Source organism: Ornithodoros turicata, chromosome 4 (assembly GCF_037126465.1).
Source record: "Ornithodoros turicata isolate Travis chromosome 4, ASM3712646v1, whole genome shotgun sequence".
Lineage (NCBI taxonomy): Eukaryota > Metazoa > Arthropoda > Arachnida > Ixodida > Argasidae > Ornithodoros > Ornithodoros turicata.
Window position 1 is genome coordinate 67,640,673 of NC_088204.1, and position 24,217 is coordinate 67,664,889.

Genomic DNA, 24,217 nt, shown 5'->3' on the forward strand with positions numbered 1-24,217 from the left:
CCCCCAAGGTGTGAAAATCACGGTCTACGCAGACGATGTGTTTCTCTGGACCAGCGGACGATATGCCAGCCGAACCAAGAACACTTTGAAATATGTCATGGAATCAACCGGAACCTTCTTCGAAGAGAAAAAACTCAAGGACTTCAGCCTAACCGTAAGGGGTGACGCAATCAAGAATACATCCGCTCACAGATTCCCAGGAATCATCCTACAAAGAAACCTGCCGTGGACACAAGAGATTCGAAAGCTATAGCAGAAAACCAAAACCTATACCAACATTATGAAGATTATAGTCGGTGTAAGGTGGAACAACACGTGCATGATCGAGAATTTTCACCAGGCACTGGTACGCCAATTGCTGACACACAGGGTCTTACACATCCAGAGCATCACTTCCTATCAGGAAGACAACTGGATGACATCTTAGAATTTGCCTTGGAGTGCCAGCAACGACGTTCCTTGTTCTCGGAGAAACACGGGGGACTCCTGCGGTCGTACTGAGGTGCCAGGAGCTGGAGAGGCATCTGGTTGGATTCACTACGCGACACTCTGATGACGAGCCTATCAAAGAAGTATAGAGTAGACACAGGGGCAGCGCAGCCACAGGCGTAAAGCAACTATAGAGAAGACTCCCAGAGAAAAGGATACACACCATGAAGAAAGACCGACCGCCTAACCTACTGCAGTGTGACGTCCACCTATCCGAGGGCACGGATCACGAAGAAAAGTGCATACACTCAACGTGGGCACCAGCAGGGGCGAGAAGGCATAACACTACACTCGTTTAACAGCAACAAACACAATTTAATTGAACCCAACTAAACGCTATGGTATGACACTTTAAATGAACGGTAACACAAACCGCGCGACAAACGCAAACGCGAGAGTGGTCGGTCTTCCGTCGGTCTTCATCCCCTCTGGCCTCCAATCTTGGTCCACGGCACGGGTCACAACCGTAGCGACGACGGCGACTTGGCGGCAGGCCTGCTGTCCCACTTGGGGGCTCGGTCCCAAGAATTCGGCTACCGACCTCGCAGGTCCGTGTCGTCGCTCATCTCGTCATCGGGCACACCTCGCATCGTCCTGTCGCCGCTAAATGAGCCTGTCTCGGTTAGCTTCGGTTGCCCGGACGTCAGCGCTGGTGGAGAGAGACTACGGCGGCGTATCATCAGGTAGAAGGTGGGTTCTAGGCATCCAGGCGCCGCCGCCGTCAGCCTTCCTCCGGACCCCCGTTCTCGATCACATCTCGATGACTCCTCACTGGCTCCGAAACTTTAGACCAGCTCCGACTGACTAACTGACTGACCGACGGTCTCGCGCTCCGTTTTCCTCTCGACGTCATCCAGGGTTTTTATAACCTCTCTCGCGCCATGTCACAGACTGTGCCAGTCACGTATGCCGGACCAGAAACTCATGTGCACCCGACAATGCACTCGAACACTCGAATTGCCATACAGCTCGCGTTCACAGATACAGTGACGTTCCCTCCTACAAAGGTTCGCTTCTTGGGGGAAGAAAACACTGTGAAAGAAGAGCAGATGTCGCCCCCGCCGCGGCGAGGCACTGTGGAGTTATCGAATAAAGTTTTATGACGTTTAACTTGGGGTGGGGACGCGAGCTCAGCGACAGTTTGGAAGTAACAGTGAGCGCTGTCCCCTTGATCTTACAAAACTGAAAAAGTTTGTGAAGCCGATTTCATCAAGAAGCCTGTATCATCACAGTACCAACCTAAAGCACACGTGACCATTCCAGGAATCAAAAGACCGACACACACGTATCAGTGCTCCGGACCTGGAGATCCTGACGCATCTCGAAAAAAAGTTTCCAGCAAAGACAATGATCTATACTGCTGATTCCTGCTCCGAGGAAAATCTGGAAGTGCTTTTACTGTGGAAGACGTCAGGAAAAAATGATACCGGCTCTCCCATGGCACATTATCGACTGCGGCCGAATTGCATGGGATCTTCAAAGCCCTGTGCCATATCAGAAACTCTACACAAAATAAAGGGGATCATCTGCAGTGACTCCCTGTACTCCCTCCACATGATCAGTCGAAGGAGTGACACACACCTCAACTCGTATAGAGTATCCTTACAACTGTCACCGACCACTGTGGAATCCAAGGGAACGAGGCTGCGGACCAAACAGCCAGAGAAGCGCTCGCCAATAGAACCCTCTGTGCAATTCCCCTTCACAAAAGCCGACGCCAAATCATATCTCCGACACCGAACAGCACGACGATCGGTACACCAGTGGGAAAGGAAGAAGACTGTCACACGTTCAAGGCTTTTCTGTGAATAATACCTCCACTTACAAGAAATGGAGCTGCGGGCGACGTACGAAGTCGTCACATATATGCCATTTAGGAATTAGCAGTAGTTCAGACTAGCTGTTAGTTTTTGCTGTCCGTTTCTGTGTGTGTGGCTTACAACCAACCATAGCTCGCAGTGGTTAATCTTCGTCACAATGTCCCGTCGCTAAAGCACACACGATTCCATCTTCACAGTTAACAACTTTAGAACCCTGGATGCAACACAAGTATTTACGACATCGAGCAGCAATGGCAAGAAGAAGAAGAAGAAAAAAAAAACATAGTATGCCTCACCCACACATCCAGATGGCAGCAGCACACTATTTATTCTCGTCACAATATTATTCCGAGCCGATTGCGCATGCACGAGCTTGCAACGCGGTCGTCGTCCATCGCTAATTGTGTAATACCGAGCACCTTTTTTTGGAACCGAAACTGTCTCCGAATTTGAGCTAATGACGTTGAAATCTTAATCCTACTTTAATGAGTTCTAGCGGAGGCGGAAATCACTGAAATAGGAGCGTTGACGCTAAATAGAATAATCCGTTCAAATACAGCAAACTACAAAAAAAAGAACAGAAAAAATGAGAGGGAGAGAGAGAGAGAAACGAAAGACTGAAGAAGACAAAGTGACACGTCAACAACTGCGTTACCACTGGCTCATTACCTCGAAAGTCTAATTTCCTTCCTGGCAGAGCGTGGGTTTCGGGCTCAGTGGAAACGAGAATGTTCGTACTTGTTGCACAACCGTTTTTGGAGAGGTTAGTGCGGTAGTGTCAATCAATCAATCCATCAATCAATCAATGAGTTATAGGAAAGAAAAATAGTTTCAAATAGTTTTTCTTTTGTTTTTTCAGACCCAAGTTTCTGTCGGCACACAGCCCAAGCAGCACGCCAATATTGGTCCAATATTGAACCCATATGGGCTGCCAAGATTGCCAATATTGGTCCAATATGGGGGTGCAACCAGGCTCCATACTGAACCAATATGGGCTGCCCATACTGGCAAGCCCATATTTTCGTGATAACGCCAACGAAGAGTCCGTGTAATAATTAAGCATTATCCGGTTCTTCCCCATATTGGCGAGATGGGTCCCATATTGGACCCGTATTGCCAATGTCCAGCCAATATAGGTCCAATATTGTGTGCTGCTTGGTAGGATGCGCTCGAACTCGACGCGGACTCACACAAAACGACAGGAGACAGGGTCCCACCTGCTGCCACCTGCCTCCCGTGGTTCCTGTCAGCTCCACTGGGTACCTTATGGAATACCATACCAACAAGCACAAAGATCTACACTTCTGAAGTACCTCCGGCGTTTCTTTTTTAAGTCGTAGCTACCATTATCCCAATATGACGCTCGCCCTACACTCGAAAAACACAGCTTCATCGCATAGCACCCTCCAAGCCAACCATTCCCGAATGACAACGTTCTCTCCCATGATTTCATGAAAACGGGGGCGTGCGCCACTTTTGTGGCAATTATGAGCCCCATTATGGCACAAAAATGGCGTACTCCCCTCATTTGCAGCAAATCAGGGTAAAGAACGATGTCACTCGGGATGACGGTTGCCTGGAGCATTCTATGTGGTGAAGTTCATTTTAAGAGTGTAGCTACTTGCGTCCTGCCGTAGACGGATGGAGATAGGAGAGCAGTAAGGAGTGAGGGACAGGGTTGGTTGGTGTGCGTCCTGGGCTGACTTCAAGGGGAACTGTGCAGACATTCTACCGGAAAAGCCCAGGAAAACCCCAGACAGCACAGCCAAGGGGATTCGAACCCGCGTCACCTCCCAGTCTCGGCGCCCTATGCACCCTAGCACTATGCCACAACGCCCTTTATAGCCTGGCGCCGAAGAGTCGGTGCTAGTAAGCATTGCGTGCGTCATCGCTCGAACAGATTATGGCTATTCAAAAGGTCTTTCAATGAACGGCACTGGCACTCATCTACCAGGCAACTTCCGCGGCAACTTCGCTCCGCGCTATGCCAGGAGGCCATCGACGCGCTCGTGTTCAACTGGACGTGGTGTGGCGTGGACGTCGGCTTTTTCGGACAGCGTAGGAAGCGAAGCATGCAGAGCACTCCAGAGCAAGTGTACTTCAGAAACTCGTAAATCTCGTTTCCTTGCGATTTTCGGGATTGCTGAGTGGGACCTCAGCAGAGCAGAAAAAAAAAAGAAGAAGAAGAAGAAAACTCAAATAGCCAACTTCGTTTTAAAAGACGCCAATCGAAACCGAAAGTAGCCTATTTTTTGTACCAGTAGCCCAATCTGGAAACACTAGCGCCTACACGGCCAGTAGGAGCTTAGCAGAGAATTGCACGCTTTCTGCTGTCCAGAGTGCGCATCTAAGATGCAGAGACAAGAGAGTACGAAGCAAGCGCACACAAAGCGAGAACGAAGGAGGTGCACATCTACTTGTTTCTTCCTCAACAGAGCGCATTCCATATGACGTTTGCTGCTGCTGCTGATGATGATGTGACTGGAGTTTTAGTACGACGGTTATGGTGCGCCAAGGCCGTGGTAAGCGGGGTAGCAACGTAAAATATACCTATTATTTAAGTTCGCTTGTGTTCCAGTCGATTCCGAAAGTATAGTGTCATTTTATTCCTCCAGGACTACTGACCACGATACAGAGAATAGCGAAAATAGCAAAAAGCGTAGTTCGACTGTTATTCGACAGAATACATGACAAGAGCAGACGCCGGATGTTGAGAGTACTCCGGAATTCCTTCTCTGGAAAAACGAGAAAACGTCACTCCCTACGAACCAATAAGGGCGCGACCTCCAGAAAAGGAATACCGCGGCCGTGCGGACATCTCATACAGTTACGGGGCGTCGGACTCCTCTGAGCGCCGCTCTGTCACGCCTCCGCTTAGGGAGTGACGTCACGCCGCCGGAGCTCCTGGGGCCGCGGAGGCACCGCTCATCTTTAAAATTCGTTTATTTAATACCTGAGAGCTTTTCGGAAGAAACGAGGGGGGGGGGGTTCGAACTAGCTTGCCATAGTTGGCCGCACACGAGTGGGTATCGTCACGACCACAGCAAAAAAAGAAGAGAAAGGACAAGACGACGAAAAAATTTGCCTGGTAGAATGTCGGCCAATGCCGAACATAGTTGTATCGGTTATGCGCCCGTCGGAACACATTACACGCAAACTATACAACTTCGAAGTTAAAATGTGGCGATACAAACTTAAACACAGCGTAAAATCATGAGACGTTTAAATACCCAATATGTCTAAGTTTATATACCCTTAAAAACGGTACGAGGGTCTCATCACTGTGCATATCAGGGCTGGGAGTAGCGGTAAACGACATTGATAAAATTCGTAGAAGTGAATGCGACGATCAAATGCGCATAAAAGGCCACGTGATGAGGGCGTGCAGCGCAGAGAGTCGCTCCCCACAGCGGTGTCGTCTGCTAATTCAGCGTGGTTAAAGTCGACTGCTAATTTAGCAGTGCGACGCGTAGCTTTAGAAGTCCTAAACATACGCGTCACTTGAGTAATTGGCATTCGATTGCAACCATCAGCTTCGGAACCGCATTCTTCTATCACCCAGGGCACGTTACTGGCATGTGCTGAAGATAAGAGCATCGTAACGCCGCTCATTGCACGAGCATGGACATCGTCACGATGCTGCGATCTTCAGGTGATGCCAGCAACGCGCCCCCTGTCTGAGTATCATCTTCTGCAGTAGTCCGTCGCACGAATCATGGCTTACGCTAGCTGACGTGGCGGTTTCTGCTCTAGTGTATCGACAGAATATCCGCTAAGGATAGCAGACGACGTGCCTATCCAAGGTGACCCAGCTTTCGCATGAACTGTAGCTGAACTTTTCGTTATTTCTTTCGATTCGCTCGAAGGTACTTCGCAATAGACTTCTACCTGTTTGTAAACAAATGACGTCATAGTGTTCGACAGCGCCACCAATTTGGTAGAGTTGAACCACGCTGGAAGGTAGGGGGCGGACATGGTCGCACGAAAGCTACGGTCTTGAGGGAATTACGATGGTCCCTGAAACGGACGCAACCTTCGGTCCTACCTTTCTTTCAATATCAGGCTGCGAACAAGTGCATATTCGTGGAACCCAGCCCTCTCCTTCAGATATGAGTCGGTTTCAGTCTGCCTACTAGCGTCATGATGACGTTTCCCGAGTACAGGTCTATTGATCATCACTTTCTTGGAAATTTATTTTAAAAAACTACATTGACACGAAATAGTTTTCCTGAAAGAGTCACTCAGTCACGATCAAAGGGTCACGATCATATCAAATATCGATTCGATCTCTTCCCTCACGCAATATTCCATCGACATACGCTCTTTTAGGTCGAACTTCTATCGATTTTTATTCACCTTTACGCGAAATCTCGCTTCCACTGAAACTGACGAGAGGATTCCTCCTTCAGACACCGCCAGCGGCAAAACGTGGAGATTTCATGCGAGCGACACTGAAACCGTTCGCCGGGAACGTACGCGTACGTGATATCGGCTGATGCTGCTAATTTGCATTCGGGGTGACACCGGCGCGTTCTTTTCAAAGAAAGCTGCTTTCCGTCGCCTAGCAACAAGGCCCAAAGGAACGTGGATTCCGCAACGGCTTTTTGACGGCATAGGACGCGACTCGCGTCGGATGCCTAATGACGTTTGCCGGCTGCCGACAGTCAATTAGGCGTTGGCTGGGATATTGCGTGATGAGGATGCCGTCCTTCGCGGCCGCGACTGCGAGATGGGCGGGCGGGGCTCTGCGTGGGCATCACAAAGTGGAAATCGCTGTTGGAATGCGCGTTGAAGACCGTTGAGGAAGCGGCGGGTAGTGCTTAAAGGGAGACTTCGGAAGAAAATCCGTTGCAAGCTTCTGTTACTTTTACGATTATTGACGCGTTTCGAACGCAGCTACGGAATATCCCGGCTGAAAACGGCGCAGACGTCACAACGATGATTTTTTAAATGTGAGGAGCGGCGGCTCTGCGCCGCTGCTCGAAGAACGTGTTGCAAGCAACACTGGGCGGCGCCGTCCTGCATCACTTCAGTATGCGTCCGCTTGATATGTGCTTGTGTGCATTCAACGCCTTATAGCTCTCTCCCTCTCCCTCTTTCGTTTTTGGCTTTCATCAAAACTTGCGGCATCAAGTCGATCTCTACGTCTAGTGTTATCTATTTTCGCTCCGAAACACTGGAAGTATTCGACACACAGCAGAATATGTTCCGAACATTTCGAATCTGCATTATTCGGCATCAGAGCACGTCTGATGCATCGGCTATTTGTCATCGAAGAACACAAAAAAAAGTGTTGCAAGCCACCTGTTCCTATGCCCTTCGCGGGTGCTCCTATGCTAACTCAACTGGGCACGTACGCAAAAAGAAGACTCAAAGAGGTACGAATATACAAGGTGGCGCAGGTATTACCTCCTTTGATAATCGACGCAATTTTGATAGAACTAAAAATATACAGATTGTGGACTAGGCTCGGAAGGAAGACTCTTCGTCATACGTCGCGAACACCTGTGCAACACGGGTGTTGATGTCCGCGTCCAACGGTGGCTCCGAAGAAACTTCGTCGCACTCATCAGAGCCAGACGAAAAGGATACACGGTCGTAATGGCCTGAACCCATGACAGAACACTCCTCCTAAACCGCTATGACCAGCCGCGTCACACACGTACTTCTGCTGCTTCTACATACCCTGTGACGTCATGCGTCGGCTTCGTGCGGGCGCTCAGGGAAAAGAAAGATTTAGATTCGCTGATATTTCCGCATAATACATCGCGTAAGAGGGAAAACATTCCCATAGCCGGTATTTGGGGGCCAATATGTACCAAAAGCGTTGTGCAACAATTCTTCTTATTATTTTTTTTTTTTTCAAATATCGTTCCGAAGTCTCCCTTTAAAGCTGAATTATAATAATGATAATAATCACCATGAGCGACGCCATGGAGATTGGCAGTGAGCTACAATGCGCATTGTAAGAGCTCCGAAGTTGAGACGCAGTTCTCAAGATGGCAAGGAGCAGCGTCTCAACTGTTCGTCGCCGCGTCACTCTTCAACACCGCCATTTTTTACTCTTTTCATTACGGGGTTCGTACGTTACGCGCGTCATAACTCTGCACGGCGATGCTCAATCACATTGAAATGTACCAGAATTGAATCGCCTTCAGAGATTTGCACGTGGACAACACACAGCTCCACTTGCATTCAATAACAACTAAGAATAGGAAACTTTTATAGATCGCTGCCCTGCATGTGTACATGAAACATACGTATTAGACGTAATAGTGAGCAGGCAGTAGCGCTGTTGAATACTGTTCAATTCGTTGTGCGATATCTTTGTGCCAAGCCTTAAGAATCCTAAAGCAGCACCGAAGGGCAACGAGCGAAAAAAAGGCAAGGAAGAATAGATATTACGATTACAAGCCCCTGGACATATATTGGACTCAAACTTTCATTGGAGGACAGGTTGTTTTTGCATTTTACTCCTGCTTTGCTTCGACGATGTTCTGGCTTCGACGACAAGCGGCAAAGCGAAGGCGTGCACCCCAGCCACCAGACGACGTCTACCACAGTGAAGGCGTAGCAGGTTGTAGACACAACACTTTCAGACGGGCACACATATCGTATAATATTGCGGACAATATTGCTGACCACAGAAAGGAGTTACGAAACAAAGAGAAAGAAACAGTATCGCATGACTCACGTTTGATGCCGCTCCACCACTGGACGTGCTTATTGTAGGACCTCCCGCCACGCATGCGCACCACGACGTCTTGCACCCGGAAGTGGCTCTCGCTACCCAGGTGACCCAAGTCGTCGCTTCCGGTGCGGGGCAGACTGGACGCATCCGAATGCCTCCACAAGGAATCTTCTTCGGCCAGAACGTCCGAGGACTCGAAGGCGGAATCTACATTGGCAACGAGATGGCCGCCGGCGCTAGAGGGCGAGCCGGGCGGGCTTCGCAGGGAGAGGACGCCATATTTGCCCGTTTTGGACTCCGTCGGATCCAGCATGTCCACCTGCATCGAAAACATGTGCCCTAATGTACCATGGTTCGGCTATGTTACGTCATCGCCTTTCGAGCAATGTACTGTTCTGGCAAACAGACATCACAGAAATCTCAATGAGAGAAAGAAAAATGAGAGGAAGCAAAGGTCTTGTAAGGAGGAGCAGCCTTCTGCCAACGTCCAAGTCTGGGACTCGCCATGACATATGCAGTCACGGCCGTACAACACCACTCCGCCTCGGCATTCCTGGTATCCAATCCAATCCAAGTCGTGTGTTTTTTTTTCCCTCTGGGCCCCACGTGTAATTACGTTTGTATTCTTGGCTATAATCGGGTTGCTTCCTACCCCGTAAGTAATCTACCTCCAGTATTCTACACCGTGATGTCAGAACGGAGCTTGTATGATATACCGTTCGTGATACGTTATGGCTACCTTATCTATCACGACGGCTCTGTCGATTAGATGGCCTCTACGTATTATGGGAGTTTTATGACAGACGCGGCGTGAGTACCGTTCTTTACTGAACGTACAGGTGCAGGGGCAGGTGGTGGTGCCGTCATTACCGAGCGGTTTGCCTGCGTAATATGTGATATGGCTGTATCGACGGAGGGGTCGTGCGCACTGGGACGATTTCGTTGCAAACTGTACCAATATCGTACGAGAGTGTCTGAGGAAATCCTGATCATACGCGTACCTGCTCGATTTGCTCGCACGGTACTGAACCATAATCCAAGGCGCTCTAAACTCCGAATAATAGAACAGTACGTCGTACCATAGCTGTAGCGCTTATCATCGTCGTTCACAAGCAGTGCATAATATAATGCATTGTGAGGAGATTCATTATTCCATTTCACCACATAGGGTTTCACATAGCAGGGTCCCTTATCTCAAGTGTGTTCCTGATTTTGTGTAGCACTAAGCAAATAAACAAAACAAAACATTGCCGTCAGCAATGGAATAGAGTGTATAGCCAATGACGATGAAACTCTGCAATCATCATAATGTTGTTTGTTTGCTGACAGGCGTTCGTACATACGTATCAAAAGTTGCTCGCGCCAAATAAAATGTATTTGTCATTTACCTTCAAAAACCTCACAAAGAAAAAGGAACCGTAAACAAGCTGTTGTCCATTGATAAAAAAAAACGGAACAAACAAAAATTGTGACAAAGCAGATGCCAATAACGCTGGCCCCGCCGAAACTTGGTCGGTATTGCACGGACCTGTCAGGTATAGTTTCGAGCGAAAACATACAGCAATCTTTGTGGCCTTTGCGCATGCGACGTTATGGAACGTTCCGTATAGTAGTCCCTTCAACTGTATGTCTATCTCTTCATCTATATCTTCCTATATCACCCTCATATACTTCATTCGACTCGATTGCAGGGGAAAAAAACTGAGATATACCGAATTCTTCACCCGACAAGGTCTGCTACGGAAATATGCTACACTATGAGCTCACCTCACCTCACCTCAAAGACATTTCACTCAGTATTTTCCGGAATTCTCGGTATTTCTCGAAATAACCGCACATACCAAGCACCAACAGCGAGTCTCCCCCTTTTAGTTCGGAGGGCATTCGCCATGCACTGGCGCAGCGAGGCGACTTCATTAATTAAGCAGTTTAACTTCACTGAGCAGACTGGAATATAACACAAAGAAGACCATTCTCGCGAACTTGTTTCGAACTCGTGTTGCGAAAACACGAATTTGTTTCGTTGTCGCGTACCGATAATCCACTCCCAGTGCTGATTACGTCACTTACGAGAACTCCGATACAAAGGAGTCAATAATGGCCAGAACAAAGTTTTCGATTCTGCAGTGTATCGTGAACCGCACAGAGAGCCAAACTGTTTTAAATGAAGAGATTTTACTCCTCATACTTCCAAAATGTACGCAGACGACAGCTATGCTAATGAAGATTCAGATGCAAATGAAGGCTACATTGAAGAAGCGTGACTACTGCTTACTCCAATCAGCTTGATCGCTACGAAACACGTGGCGCCCTCCGACGCGGTATTGTATAAAATAACACAAAACTATATAGTGTGATATATAAAAAAAGTTCCTTTAAACAATGGCTGACTCTAATTCTACTATCCCGCTTTATAGAAATTAAAAAAAGATGAAATAAAAGAAACACCCTGTATAGCTACTGCATTTAAACGCGTTTGGGATAACGTCCAAATATGCGGCCAATTTATTTATTTCGGTTGAATTAACCTACCCCAATTATTAGTTTTTAATTGAAAATTATAGCCCAGATAAATCAAAGCGATGTCGTTGCTGCGCTCTAGAAGTGCGTAGTTTTGGTTCCGCCTCAGTTGCATACCAAACTTTGGCGACCAATACCTCAAAGTACGTGCTCGTTTCATAATCTTTAAGAAAGATGGTGTATTCAAATAATGATTGCCGCCGATTCTGCTGTCTGGCATTTTCGCGTCTAATTAACGAATTTTAAGTAATTAGTCGTGCAGTATGTTCTTTTCCACAGGATATTCACCCGCAAAAATGGCCTCAATGATGTTCTCACAGCTTTAAAAAGATATGTAAAGATAAAAAAAAAACTGCATAGGGTTATCATCTGGGCATATATCTGGTGACCACGTGGTCATAGGGTGTCACGTGGTGGTTAGTCCTATAGGGTCACGGACGGACATACACGATTGTTGATCCTATAAACTATCGCTTCAGACAATTATACATGGCAACGGTACGACTTGTCTGAATGCAGAAAGTATTTGGGTGATATTAGCTCTTGCTCAGTGGTGTAGCCAGAAAAATATTTCGGGAGGGTTTTACGGACGCGTCTAAGGGAGTGACCTTTCCCTCTCCCTTCCTGGCTGACTGACGTTTTCTGCTCGAAAATGCAATACAATCGCCTCCGCCAACGATACGCCGTTCTGTGCGCGTGCTTTTGCAAGGAAACGGCAAGACGTCGGCAAGACATCGGCATATTACTCGCTACGGGCTACCTGTCATGGTTAAAGTGCTACTCCGGTATCGGAAAACAGCGTTTATCTTATTCATGGAAAGAAGGTGCCTGAAAGATTTTATACGCGAAATTTCAATCCTGTTTACGAACGCTGTGCATTTTTGTCAATTTTTGAAGATCTGTTGAGCCTCCACAAGTGTCGATGACATGAGGAGCGCGTGACGTAATCATAAGCCCACAAATTGCAATGATGTCATGTTCCGAAGTGGGCACTCGTCTCTTAGCAACGACGCGGGCGTCCGGGAGGGTCACGTGGTGTAGTCACGTGACGCTGATCGAAAGAGGGGAAAATGGGAGAGATATGGCTTCTCCCTCCTTGTGTTTTCTAGAAGGTCGGAGCGGTCGGAAGATATGTCACGTGGGGCTCCGCTAACAGAGCGCAAAAAGTGAGCCCCCGGAAGACGCGAAGGGGTAAGAGATAAGAGCCAGATAAGAGCCGGGCGCTCCGTCGGAGCCAAACGTGACGTCACTGTTCTCAAAAATAAAAATTAATTCTCGCTAGCTTTAGCGTCACGTAGAGACAAAATATTATGCTGGAATGAAAAGTGAGACAAGAAGATCCCAGTAACATAACCTTGGTAGGATTCTGAAGACACGAGATTTAGTCTGTGGTGGCACTTTAAGAACGACATTCACCTCATTTCCTGCAAACACTTACGACCCCGTGAGCCGAAGTCTCTGTGCAGGTGACTCACATAAACTACGTATCCATAAAAATATCGCCGAGTTCACGTCGCGGCGCGACCCGACCAACAACTAAGCCAAGCGAAAACAATTGCGACAAACTTACTGTAAGTAACGCACCCAATCCTTCGCCATCCACTGCCCTCGAAAGACTCCACACGACACCATAGCACTCAAACGCACATTAAATCGTCCAAAGGCGCCAACGACTCGTGGGCGCATTACAAAAGCCATGACCGCCGGCCGTAATACTGCAACCGACATCAACAACAGAGCGCCGTCTGGAACACGCAATCGTAGTGTACTACTTCGGGGGCTTATTTGACGACCGGGTCTGCCTTATCGCGCCAGACGCTGACAATTTAAAAAAAAATGCCACCGAAAGTAAAAAGAGACACCGTAATAGACCCGTCGCTGGCGGACGAGCATTGGCGTAATTAGCGCTGTCATCGCCGTTGACGTTAAGCATACGCCTATGAGCAGGATGCAGCAGCCCCATAGCTATCGTTATCCTCCTTTGGTGTGGCATCCCGACTTCTGGCGGTAAAAAAGGGGAAGCGAATCGCTCACAAGTTTCAATGTGAACGCCTTTTACTGTACGCTTCAGTTGACTGGAAATTGCTTCGTCTTTCCTTCTGATTACGTCGCATGCAAGTACTATCTGCAAGTATTATTGCACGTGGCCCGCAATCAAGGACTGCAATCGACGAGATAGCCAGTGAAACGCGCTGAAGCCCAGTAGATTACACCCTAATGAGAAGTCTCGCTTGTAACGAAAGAATTCCAACAATTCCGTTGCCTTTCTCCCAGCTACACGGGCAGTCTTTAATGATCATTGAAAACAATGACCATTGAACAGTAGCGCCGTCAAGCGTACAACGTGTCAACTTGTCAAAGCGCATCGGATTCAAGGCCGTTTGAGAAGTTGACACGTCACACGCTAGGTGGCGCAACGCGCATGTTCAATGGTCATTCGTTTCAATGATCAGTGTAACCAATGGCCCATAGACCATACGCGTAGCACCACCTAGCGTGTAACGTGTCAACTTGTCAGGGAGCACTGGATCCAATGATCTTTGAGAAGTTGACGCGTTATACGCTCAGTGGCGCCACGAGCATGTTCAATGATCATTGAATACTGCCCATGTGACCGGGGTATTACACAGCTTATTTGATGCTGGACGCCTTCGTTATGTGTATAAGACCCCTGCCGGAAGAGCCTGCCTTAGTTGTCTCCCTTTCCACCTCATCCTCCTATTCTATGATCCTGTTGCCTCAACGTTAAGAGGGGATATCACCGAGGAGCCATCTCCGATTCACGACTTTGTCGCATGTAGATGGCGCCACAGAAACATCCGGGTCTCATCAAGGTGAAAGCTCTAATGAATACCCCTGTTACGAGTTTCTCCTCCGCGGGATTGTGTAGTTCCATAAACACGTGTGACCTCCTTGACTATTGAGGTGCAGGGATCTCCCGTCTTGTGTGGGTTGCCAAGGTCAACTGAGCTAAAGGAAAAAAGACAGGTCCGACCAAGGCGAATTCTTCTTCATTGTCTCTTTGTGGACAGCATCTCCTGACTTCTGGGGTTGATGTTATCTTAGCTTTCCTAAGCTTTCCATGTCTGAGTTCTTCGACACCAGCACGCAAAGTCGAAGTGTTACGTTTCGTTCGCCGCGCTTATTTCTTTAAAATTATATTGACCTGCTGATGTTTCTTTGGCTGGGAGTTGCAAAACATTTCGCAGATAGAAGCTAGGCTTTCGTAAAGCCAAGTGCTGTGTATTCACAGAAAAAAATGTGGTGCATTGATTGATTGATTGATTACATTACCATATAGAATTTCTCCAATCTGCAAAACACACACGCAAGCGAACCTATGCTTGATTAACGATGAAAAGAGAAAGTCACTGAAAAGGTTAGCCAGCTGTAGGACTCGAACCCACATCTTAGTTCTTTCATGTCTATGCTTGATGTTTACGAGTCTCGGGATCCGGACAAAACGTCCCCGGACGAAATGTCCCCAGATGCCGTCCGGTTGCACAGCCGTTGGTACCTCAAATGTGACCAATGTTTTTCATGCTACCATGTGCAGGGTTGATTGATTTAAATCACCGATTTTAATCGCGATTTAAGTCATGAATATTAATCAAGATTTAAATCACCTCCCTTATGTTATGTTTGAATTCGAATAGTAACATAAAACTGGAGACGCTGGGGAAGATGAGACTGAGCCTGGAAATGAACCACAGCCTGAAATATATTATACTTCAGTGACTTTTAGCACAAACAGCGTCACGTGACCCCTTCAGTGGCTCTCTGGCACACTGGCAATCAATTTGGTTACACATGGCGGGTGGTCATTCTACGAGCGTAGAACTTTTCCAGTTATTTCTTTTTCCTATTACTATTCGGTGTAATTCATAATATATAGTTTTCAAATAGATCTCCATTTGCATTAGCTAGTAACTGTTAGCCGCACTGTTAGAAGTCTAGACGCCCTTCTTTGTATGTGCTCAAAAAGTGATTTCGCTACTACGAGGTGGCACACGGAAGCCATGAGGTGAAGCTCTGTCTTAGAAGACAAAAATCAACTCAGTGATTTAATCAATATTCATCATATTTAAATGAAAAAAATCTGAATAATTTGATTTTTTAATCCGCCGAACAAGAATGCAGTTGAGGACTGGCAGACGGCTGAGTGACGGCAGCTGGGGACATTTTGTCCGAGGACATTTTGTCCAGGGACGTTTCGTCCGGGGACATTTGAACCCACAGAAGAAAAAGAAAAGGCCATGGCAGTAAAAGAGTCGCAGTCGGTAAATATGTGAGCGATATCGTTGGGTGAGCTCTTGTCCGATGAGCGATTGTCGGCGCCCTGGTGAACTTCATTCCGATAGAAGTTAATTCGCAGGGGCACTACATGCGAAACGAATTGTAAATAGCTGTATTCGAAACGAATATGCGAAATTTTTCTTCTTTTTGTTTGTTTGTTTGGTTTTTCAGCTGAAGAGGGGAGACCACTGGTTATTTTCATATCTTTGTCATTCACGAACAGCACAGCGGAATAGAACAGTGCGGAACAATCACGCATACCAGTAGGACACATATTGAAAAAAAAAAAAAAGACCCCAAGCTGGGAGCAACCTCTACATTTTCTGGGCACCTTTTTCATTGGTAGGGAAAGATCTGAAATGGGATAGCGATATGTGCGCGTAAGCTACCCGAAATCTGCGGGTGCTACGAAGATAATTTCGCCATGGTACAACGAAAAATAATGACTTTTTCGATTTTCGGTTTCGGTGAATCTGCGTTTGATGAAACGTTCATTCGACGTTCATTCAGCCTTAGTTGGGCCGTTCTTCTTTTTTAGTGACTCTAGTTCTACTAGCAAGCGGAGGTCATTGTAATAACGTTCTGGAATCTCAGGGTCGCTCTCCCAAATCCCTTCCTACACCAGAGGTGTGGTACATGAAGCTTTTGGGGTTTAGTGAGTCATGGGGAAGTTCCACGCAATGTTCTCCCACAATCGGGTCAATGGCTTCCGGGGCCATAAATACAGTAGCCGTACAGATCTACCTCTTCCACGCGTTTGCGTTTTTTGCTGTTCTTCAGCTGTTCCGCTGTTCAACAGCTTTTTCTTTTCTTTCTTTTCTTCTTTTTCTTTTTTTTTCTTGAGGCACACAAGGACGGGTATAATTTGCGTGAATGTAGAGTAACGACCGGAGTAACGCATTACTTTTCTACTCGTTACTCAATCACATTTGGAGTCGAGTAATTGGTAACGGTAATCAATTAGCTTTTGCGTAGAAGTAACGGTAACGGTAATCAATTACTTTTGTCGAGTAACGGGCACAAGACTGCTTGAGGGGCCATTTTTTGTCGACCATTTTTTTCTACACCCGTACGCATGGTATCCACCACATGCGAAATCATTATTCAGCATGAAACGGACGTAATCTTTAAATTTCCTTATCAACTTAGCTTATCTTGCTACAATTTACCTAGACGTTTCGTGTCCTCCGTTGCTTTCCATGCTGGAGCAGCGCTCACATTATTTTATGCCCTCTAGTCTAACGTGTGCAGCTTCGACATTATTGAAATGTTTCTCCCTGGTTTTCTTTTAAATAATCAATCAATCAATTATTGAAATGTGTTTGGAAGAAACATCGATGCGATTAGGAATTCGAACGTTGAATTGCATGTTTGATTCGGAATTCAAACAGAATATACGACTACTCGCTTCGGTTGACCTTTCCTTTTTTCCCTTTTTCTTTAATTCATCTTCATATCCCCCCCCCCCGTGTTTATTCACACTGTAGCAAAAAGCCGACGTCCAAAGTGAACAATCCCAGGCGCATCAATATTGGATGTCCCTCAGGGGACATTTTTTGTGTGCACATTTCTTCCAGCTGATAATTTTTTCAGTGGCATTTTGATTATTTGGGGGGTGGGGGCATTTTTTCCTAAAACCCTGCACCGGAGCAACTAATAACAAAAGCAGTGCCGATTTTCATACTCAGTGCAATTAAAAACCTGTATGCTTTCAAAGACAGCACCATATAAAAGTAGGATACATGGTCCTTTCACCGAAAAATTGGCGGCCACTGTGCACAGAAAACAAACAAGGGTGATCGACATAGCTGCAGACTTGCCTGCCGGAAAACTTGCATTGCCATACCGATCAGGTCGGAAAAACCCTAGGCAGGTAACAGACTGGGAGATTGCGACACACATACTATCTCCAACAATCCCAAACAGCAGACGCTTTTGTCATTCCCTTACCTAATCTCCCATAAAGAGCTGTTTCAAAGACTTCATAAGAGGGAATGGAACCTTTCAGGAAAGGGAATCTAGGATAGGGTGTTGGATTTACGCTGCTGTGTGGCGGAGGGATTCTTTGTACCCCTTTAGCCCGCGATATGGCGCCACAGGAAGGCGCAAAATGCAGCGCGTTACCAACCTTCACATTTTATCATATATCGAGAGAACAGATAATCGGATGTGGATGATCCCCGTGTTAAAATGCTCTAGAAAGATGTTTGCTTTGCCGCTCCAGGAAAATTTCCGCATAGGTCTCTTAGTTTTTTTATCAGGGCGTGTCAAAGCTTGTGTATCCAATTTTGGTAATTTTTTGTACTTCAATAACGCGTTTAGAAAAATGTCTTGTGAAAAGCAATATTTTTTCCTGAAGCGACAAAGCGCATTTCCGAATACTATCAAACAAGACCAGTCTCGTGAAAATCGGTTCAATATTTACCGAAAGAGACTGCAAAGTTTGTCCCATAGAAAATACATGGGGCCGCCGGAGGTGGTATCCCCTCTTAATTACTTCAAACCCAGAAGAACGTACATATAGGAAACGGAGACAAGAGCTTCCATACACTGACACGTAACTTTACCCACACTTCAAAGAAGCATCCGAATGACATTTACGATCGCTCGGAGTCATGCTTAATTAATGACGCACTGTATGAGAAGCGATCGTGCAAAATGTTTTCGCTCAACGGTGTTTTATCACAGCGCAATAGACTTTAGTTCAGAAACTCCCAGTGGTCTTTGCGCACGCATTGCATCCTGGGCGCATGCTGAGCGGGGGAACGAAGAATAATCCTTCACATTTCGCTTTCGCTGACCTTGACACGTCGTGGACAATGGACCAGTAGGGGAGAAATCGGAACAGTTTTGAGGCCACCCGTTTCTTTCGTATTAGTGAACTCCCACAGTTCAAAGCGACGCTAAGCACTCTGGGATTTTCTGAACTCGTCTATTTAAATAAGCCTTGGCCAGATCTGCTGCCATGACATATGAAGCACAGTGTGACGTAGGAGCACCTAACGAGCAGCCATGAGCAAGCCACCTGATCGCCAGTATTTACGTTTTGCATGACCTGTAGGTGACGCATCTAAACTCCAACATGGCGGACATAGCCAGGTCGCCGCTCGGTTTCGATTTTGAGATTTCTGAACTGCAATGGTGATTCTCGATTCGTTGAAGGCGAACGAGTATTAAACGCTGCTCATATACTTCTGGCAGGCGTAACCGAGTTGTCCAAAGAGAAGGCTGCATAGTTGTCGCGTATTATTTGCGAAGTTCCGACGTGTTCGATCAACCACTCTTCGTGAAGGTGAATTTCACGTTTATCGACTGCGAGGCCGAAATAGCAAGCAGCGAGTGTATTGCACTGCAGGAATGTCATAGACATGCAAGCACACGACAGCTGTGCTGCTGCTCTCTTACAGGTGAGATATTCTAAGAGTGTAGCGCGTGTACTAATGTAGTCTACAGGGTAATGTTGCGACACCCGTGCGTTACTGGTGCACATGTTTTTGCGAAACCTTAACGAAACGTCATATTCTTTCTGCATTCTTTCCCAAGTGATTTGACGCGCTGATTCAAATACAGTGAAACCTTCCTATGTTGGACACCCGCGGTGCAGCCGAAGCGTGTCCCACTTATAGAGGTGTCCGAGTTACAGAATATGAGGGAAACAAAAAATGGAAAAGATCACCAGCTGTGTTGCCAGAAATGTCCCCCTTCTTCAATTTATGGTCCTTCGTGGTACCTGGTGGTAGTGGTACCTCTACCCATTCTTCACTGATGATTATTACTGATTTTGGTAGATTCAATTCCGTTCAGATTCCACTCAATGGCATTACCTCTGGAGCTTTTCGAGCAACGAGGACATGTCTCTGAAGCGTCAGCCCACTTTTCATTGCTTTGGTGCAGTGCGCGTCCAAAGGCTCTTGACAAACCGAAGACAAGTGCTCACACAAAGAATTACAATGTGGACTGACAGCACTTGTTTTTGGACTCGAAAAACTAAAGCAACAAAATGCTGAGACCAGTATAGGGGAAAAAAGGGGCGAAAGTCAAGGCCACTGGCTCATTTTGAGTCTTTGGTGCAAAGACGGGCCGATATTGAGGTAATTTGGCCAGGGTTTTGTCCGACTTAGCAGGGAAAACCCTGTCCTACTTCCGGGATAGGGAGGTGTCCGACATAGAGAATTTCGTCCCCATGTAGTTTCAATGCGAGCTTGCCTGTGCAATGAAATCTTGTCCGACATGGGGAGTTGTCCGAGGTAGGGAGGTGTCCGACTTTGGAGGTTTTACTGTAGCTACACAGTTACAACACTGACTTGGTATACGTTTTCGCGCTATCCGTTGCGCATTCTTATACATAATAGCTACTCAAGTTTGAAACAAACTTGTCCTGTTTTGCCTAGATTTTGCCTAGGTTTTGGTTCCCTTCTCGACGTGAGCTGCACAGATCTTGAGCTTGCTTGAGAAAAAAAAAGTTCATCAGATATATAGGCAGTACCGCTCCAAGTGTTCTGCCGCACACACAAGCATTGCTGATGTAAGAAGTTTTGCCGATTTTGAGTCGCTCAATCCATCTCTTCCGACGATTCGTCAAAGATAGGCGGCATTCCATATGTGGAAAGAAGAAAACGCGGAAGGACAAACTGCTGTTCCTTCAGCGCGCAGAGTCGCATTGTGGCACAGAACAAAAGACGTTTGGTCTAGTTTGCTGGTCGTCGTGTGCACTGCTTCCCTCATCCATGGTTTCAACAGCAAAACACAGGTGCAGCTCAGCGACCCATGCGAAAAGCAACAACTTCTCCGCAAAGAGAACGCGGTGTTGACCGCGTGAACCTGGATCGGCTAGTTCAGCGTTTCACCGCTGTGCGGCGTCGATTTGGCAGAAAGTGTGAATATTGGGTATGCCCGCGTCAAAGAGTGACGTCAACGTCACGGGCTCTCTGAAAGAGTTGGGGGGTTTCTAAAGCGCGTCCGGGAGCACAGACCTCTCTTCGCTCGTCATGGGACAAAAAAGAGATGTTAGCCGAGACGAGTTAGCTTGCTACTTCCTCTCGCACGCTACACTGTTTTCGCGCAACAACACTGGCTGGTTCTCGCGCAGCGCTCCGCAGGCAAAAGCCACAAAACACGGATTAATCTTCAGAGACTTCTTCAACGCCTTGCGCAACAGCTCTACCAGCCATTCCACTATGCGTATATCCTCTGCACAACACCGATGCAACCCCATATACTGGCTCTCAGACACTAAACCACCCTTCCACATACATCTTCACAGACACTCGAACAACACATCCTTACAAGCCCCCCCCCCCATAAACAGCCCATTTTCCCCTATCTCTTCCCCATGAACCTCCATAAACAAAAACAACGAATTAGTCTCCCTCTCTCCCAAAAGAGCAGTTCGCGTTTCCCCAAGCCACTCCTAAAACCACGAAGCACCTATCAGCAGCCAAAATAATTTTGTTTTCCTCCAATCGCGACCGGACGACTTTCGACTGATGCGTTACGATTGGGCCTCCGCGCGACGGCTTACGAGCTGCCGTAATTAAAGAAGGCCGCAGCGGTGGTCCTTTAACGGGCGGTCATTAGAGATATAGTAGTCTCTTTCCGGAACTTAGACGGTAGTATTAGGGCCCAGGGGTTAATCTTTTGGTGGATGTCTAATGAGGGATGTCAGAAGAGGCCGGAGGTTTAAAAGGGGATTTTGTTGAGGGAAGACTCGAGTCGCGGGAGAAAGTTGGTAAGCTGGAGCCGCTTCCCAACCCTAGTTAGTGCAGAGATTGCTCGCGAGTTGCGACTCTGTCGTGCGGAAAAGTGCAAGCATGTCACAAACGCTGGAAGACGGAACTATAGTATTTAAAGGAAGAGCGCTTCATCGTGCCGAGATTCTCAGGGGGTAACGTACTATGGTGATGGAGTAAGTAATACGGAGGAAGGTTTTGGGAGTTTATAAATGACAGGCTCTCGTTGGGCGGCTGCGGAGCTGTGCGCGTCGTCGGTATATATATGTAAATCTTCATGGGAACGCGCGGTGTTTCAGACGAGGTTAAATGTGCGAGATTACCGACAAGTCCAGCGCATTTAGCATGCTTGAATACTAGCTTCCTTAATCTTAAGGTTAAGACAACCGCATCGTCTGCTATATCATCCGCCATTTTGTCTCCAAAACAGAGCTCGCGCTGCACTGACGAAGCTGCTTAATACTTTGACATACATTATACCGGGCTTGTACGTAACTTACTCTCCTGAAGTTGCTCTGCCTTAAATACTTTTGGGGAGATATTGTTTTTGTATCTTACTTATTGAAGTTATACTTTTTAAAGGGCACTGTATTTAATATCTTAATTTAAAAACCTTTTTTGCAGCAACTTGTAGTCACTTCTAAGATACTTCCTTTTCATTAATTTTGTTCGGGAGACAGGAATGTCGAGAAAAAGATTAACATTATCGGTTTTGGTTGGGCGTCTGGTTTGGTCATAGCGAGCAAGGACGGCTACAGATGTAAATAATTGAAATGAATAGTCGATTAAAAGAAAGGATGTAGTTCAAAGTGGCTTGCTCACTTAGGTTGGCTCTTAGCCTTAGGCTTAGGTTTGCTCCTTCTTCTGAGCACAACATCGGGTATCCGCGCTAACGACATTATCGGAAGAGATATGTCAGCAAAAAAGATATATATATATCGCGGGAGAACAAGAGTATCCGGTTTTTTTTTTTTTTACTTTGTCTGTATTTGTTCAACTGTAAATTTCACAAATTCTATACCGACAGTATCTTGAAAGTAACGAGTTACTCTTATAAGTATTTAGTATTCTCCTCAAACACGGTTTTCAGGCTGGGTGTTTAGTACTCTCTACTCAGTAACGTTTCTGCTTGCTGGGTTGGGTTTTGAGCAACTTGTACAAACCTGCACTGTACTCGTCAAGACCGGAGTAATCAAACAAAGGGAATTTGAAGAAGTCGGGAAAAGCGGAACGCAGTATCCACAGGCACGGTGACCGATGGCGACAAAATGGCGGCGTTCGCTTCTGCATCGTCTGGCTCAAGCCTATACAGAAAAGCGCGATTCGAAGGTATGGGCGCCACCATTAGTGTTGCCACCCCGTGGTAGTCACAGGAACTGTGCACGTGTGGACTGCCGGTTGCGGCTGTTTGCGTGAGTTCCTTCATATTCCCGTGTGTATTTTCGTCCATTTTCGTGTTCGTTCATTTGCCCCCGCTCGGGAACCGGTGTAGAAAAGATATCGCATCGGCAAGGGCTCCTCACGTGAACAACTGTGCATACCGCACGCGGAAGCAAACAATCTTCTTTTTCCTTTATCTTTCCAGCATTGATACGCTACTCAGATGTTTACCGGACGACTAGTTATAGGGAATGTTACGTTATCGTCAGTCATACTCATTAAAGACGGCGGCCACGGCCACGAGCTTCTGCAAGCTACAATGGACCATTTCCGACAACGCGTATGCGCATGCCAACCCTTGAGTCCGCCATTTTTGAACGGAAAACATCGCCATGAACCCATTTGCGGGCGACTGTCATGTTCATTGTGGGGAGATAATCGGTTTCAAGGTTACGCGGACGTTTGAGGTCTGGTAATGAGTACAATGCGCTTTCACTCTTTCCGCATTCTTCTTCCAATCTTCTCTGGCTACTTTCCCACGCAACGTACGTGCCAGTTCGTAACGCGTCACCATTATTGGGGGAAAAGACACGACGTTCGACATTCCGCCGCCAGGGGCGACGCGAATATGGAAAAGGTCCATTACGATGACAGCAACGAGGCACCCGCAGGCTGACGTCATACGTGACGTATGCATGAGAGAAGCGCAGCTTTCGTCGTCTGCTCTTACGGCACGTTTCGACAAATTCCTCGAAAACGACTTGGTTATTCCGAATGTAACTTTGACGCTTATATGTGTACAGTACTCGTGAAATAAGTTTTGGCTAAGTTTCGGAATCGCCCCGGCTGTACGAGACCGTCCCTTTAAGGAGCGCACGGAAACTGGTGGTTTGAGGGTGACGCGACAATGTCTATGCACAGAGTGGGGTGGTACTCAGGCACCCTAAGCTCAATGTAAAAGTACCGCTCTCACGTGTGGGGCAAAGTTCGCCTTTGTACCGTAAGACAGCGCTGCATTCTAGAGGTGTCCTGAGCATGATTACGTTACAGGGCATGCAGGTACGTGACAGATATGATAGGGAATTCCGCTATTCTTCTCGCTAGAGGGCTATCATTTAGCAAAATATTCGCATCATGAAAATTTGTGCGCAACATTACTCGTAGTGAGGCACTAATCCTTGCCCTCATATCGCGCGGAAGTTCGTGCAAAAGTAAAGTTTCCTTAATTTTTGGATATCTTCGGTACGTTGTAGCTAAGCAATCAAGGTTGCCGGCATTTGTTTGTTTTCCTC

General features: G+C 46.9%; 1 protein-coding gene and 1 long non-coding RNA gene across 6 annotated transcripts in view; one reads left to right on the top strand and one right to left on the bottom strand.

The window, feature by feature from the left end:
- Positions 1 to 24,217, bottom strand: part of LOC135391754 (equilibrative nucleoside transporter 4-like) — a 134,401-nt gene that overhangs the window by 59,307 nt on the left and 50,877 nt on the right. For all 5 annotated transcript variants that reach the window (XM_064622181.1, XM_064622182.1, XM_064622184.1 and 2 more), the window contains exon 6: positions 9,004 to 9,319. In XM_064622181.1, the coding sequence (XP_064478251.1) occupies positions 9,004 to 9,319 (316 nt within the window). The remainder of the gene's footprint in view (positions 1 to 9,003; positions 9,320 to 24,217) is intronic.
- LOC135391756 (uncharacterized) overlaps positions 1 to 24,217 on the top strand; it is a 70,885-nt gene that overhangs the window by 2,130 nt on the left and 44,538 nt on the right. The window lies entirely within an intron of this gene.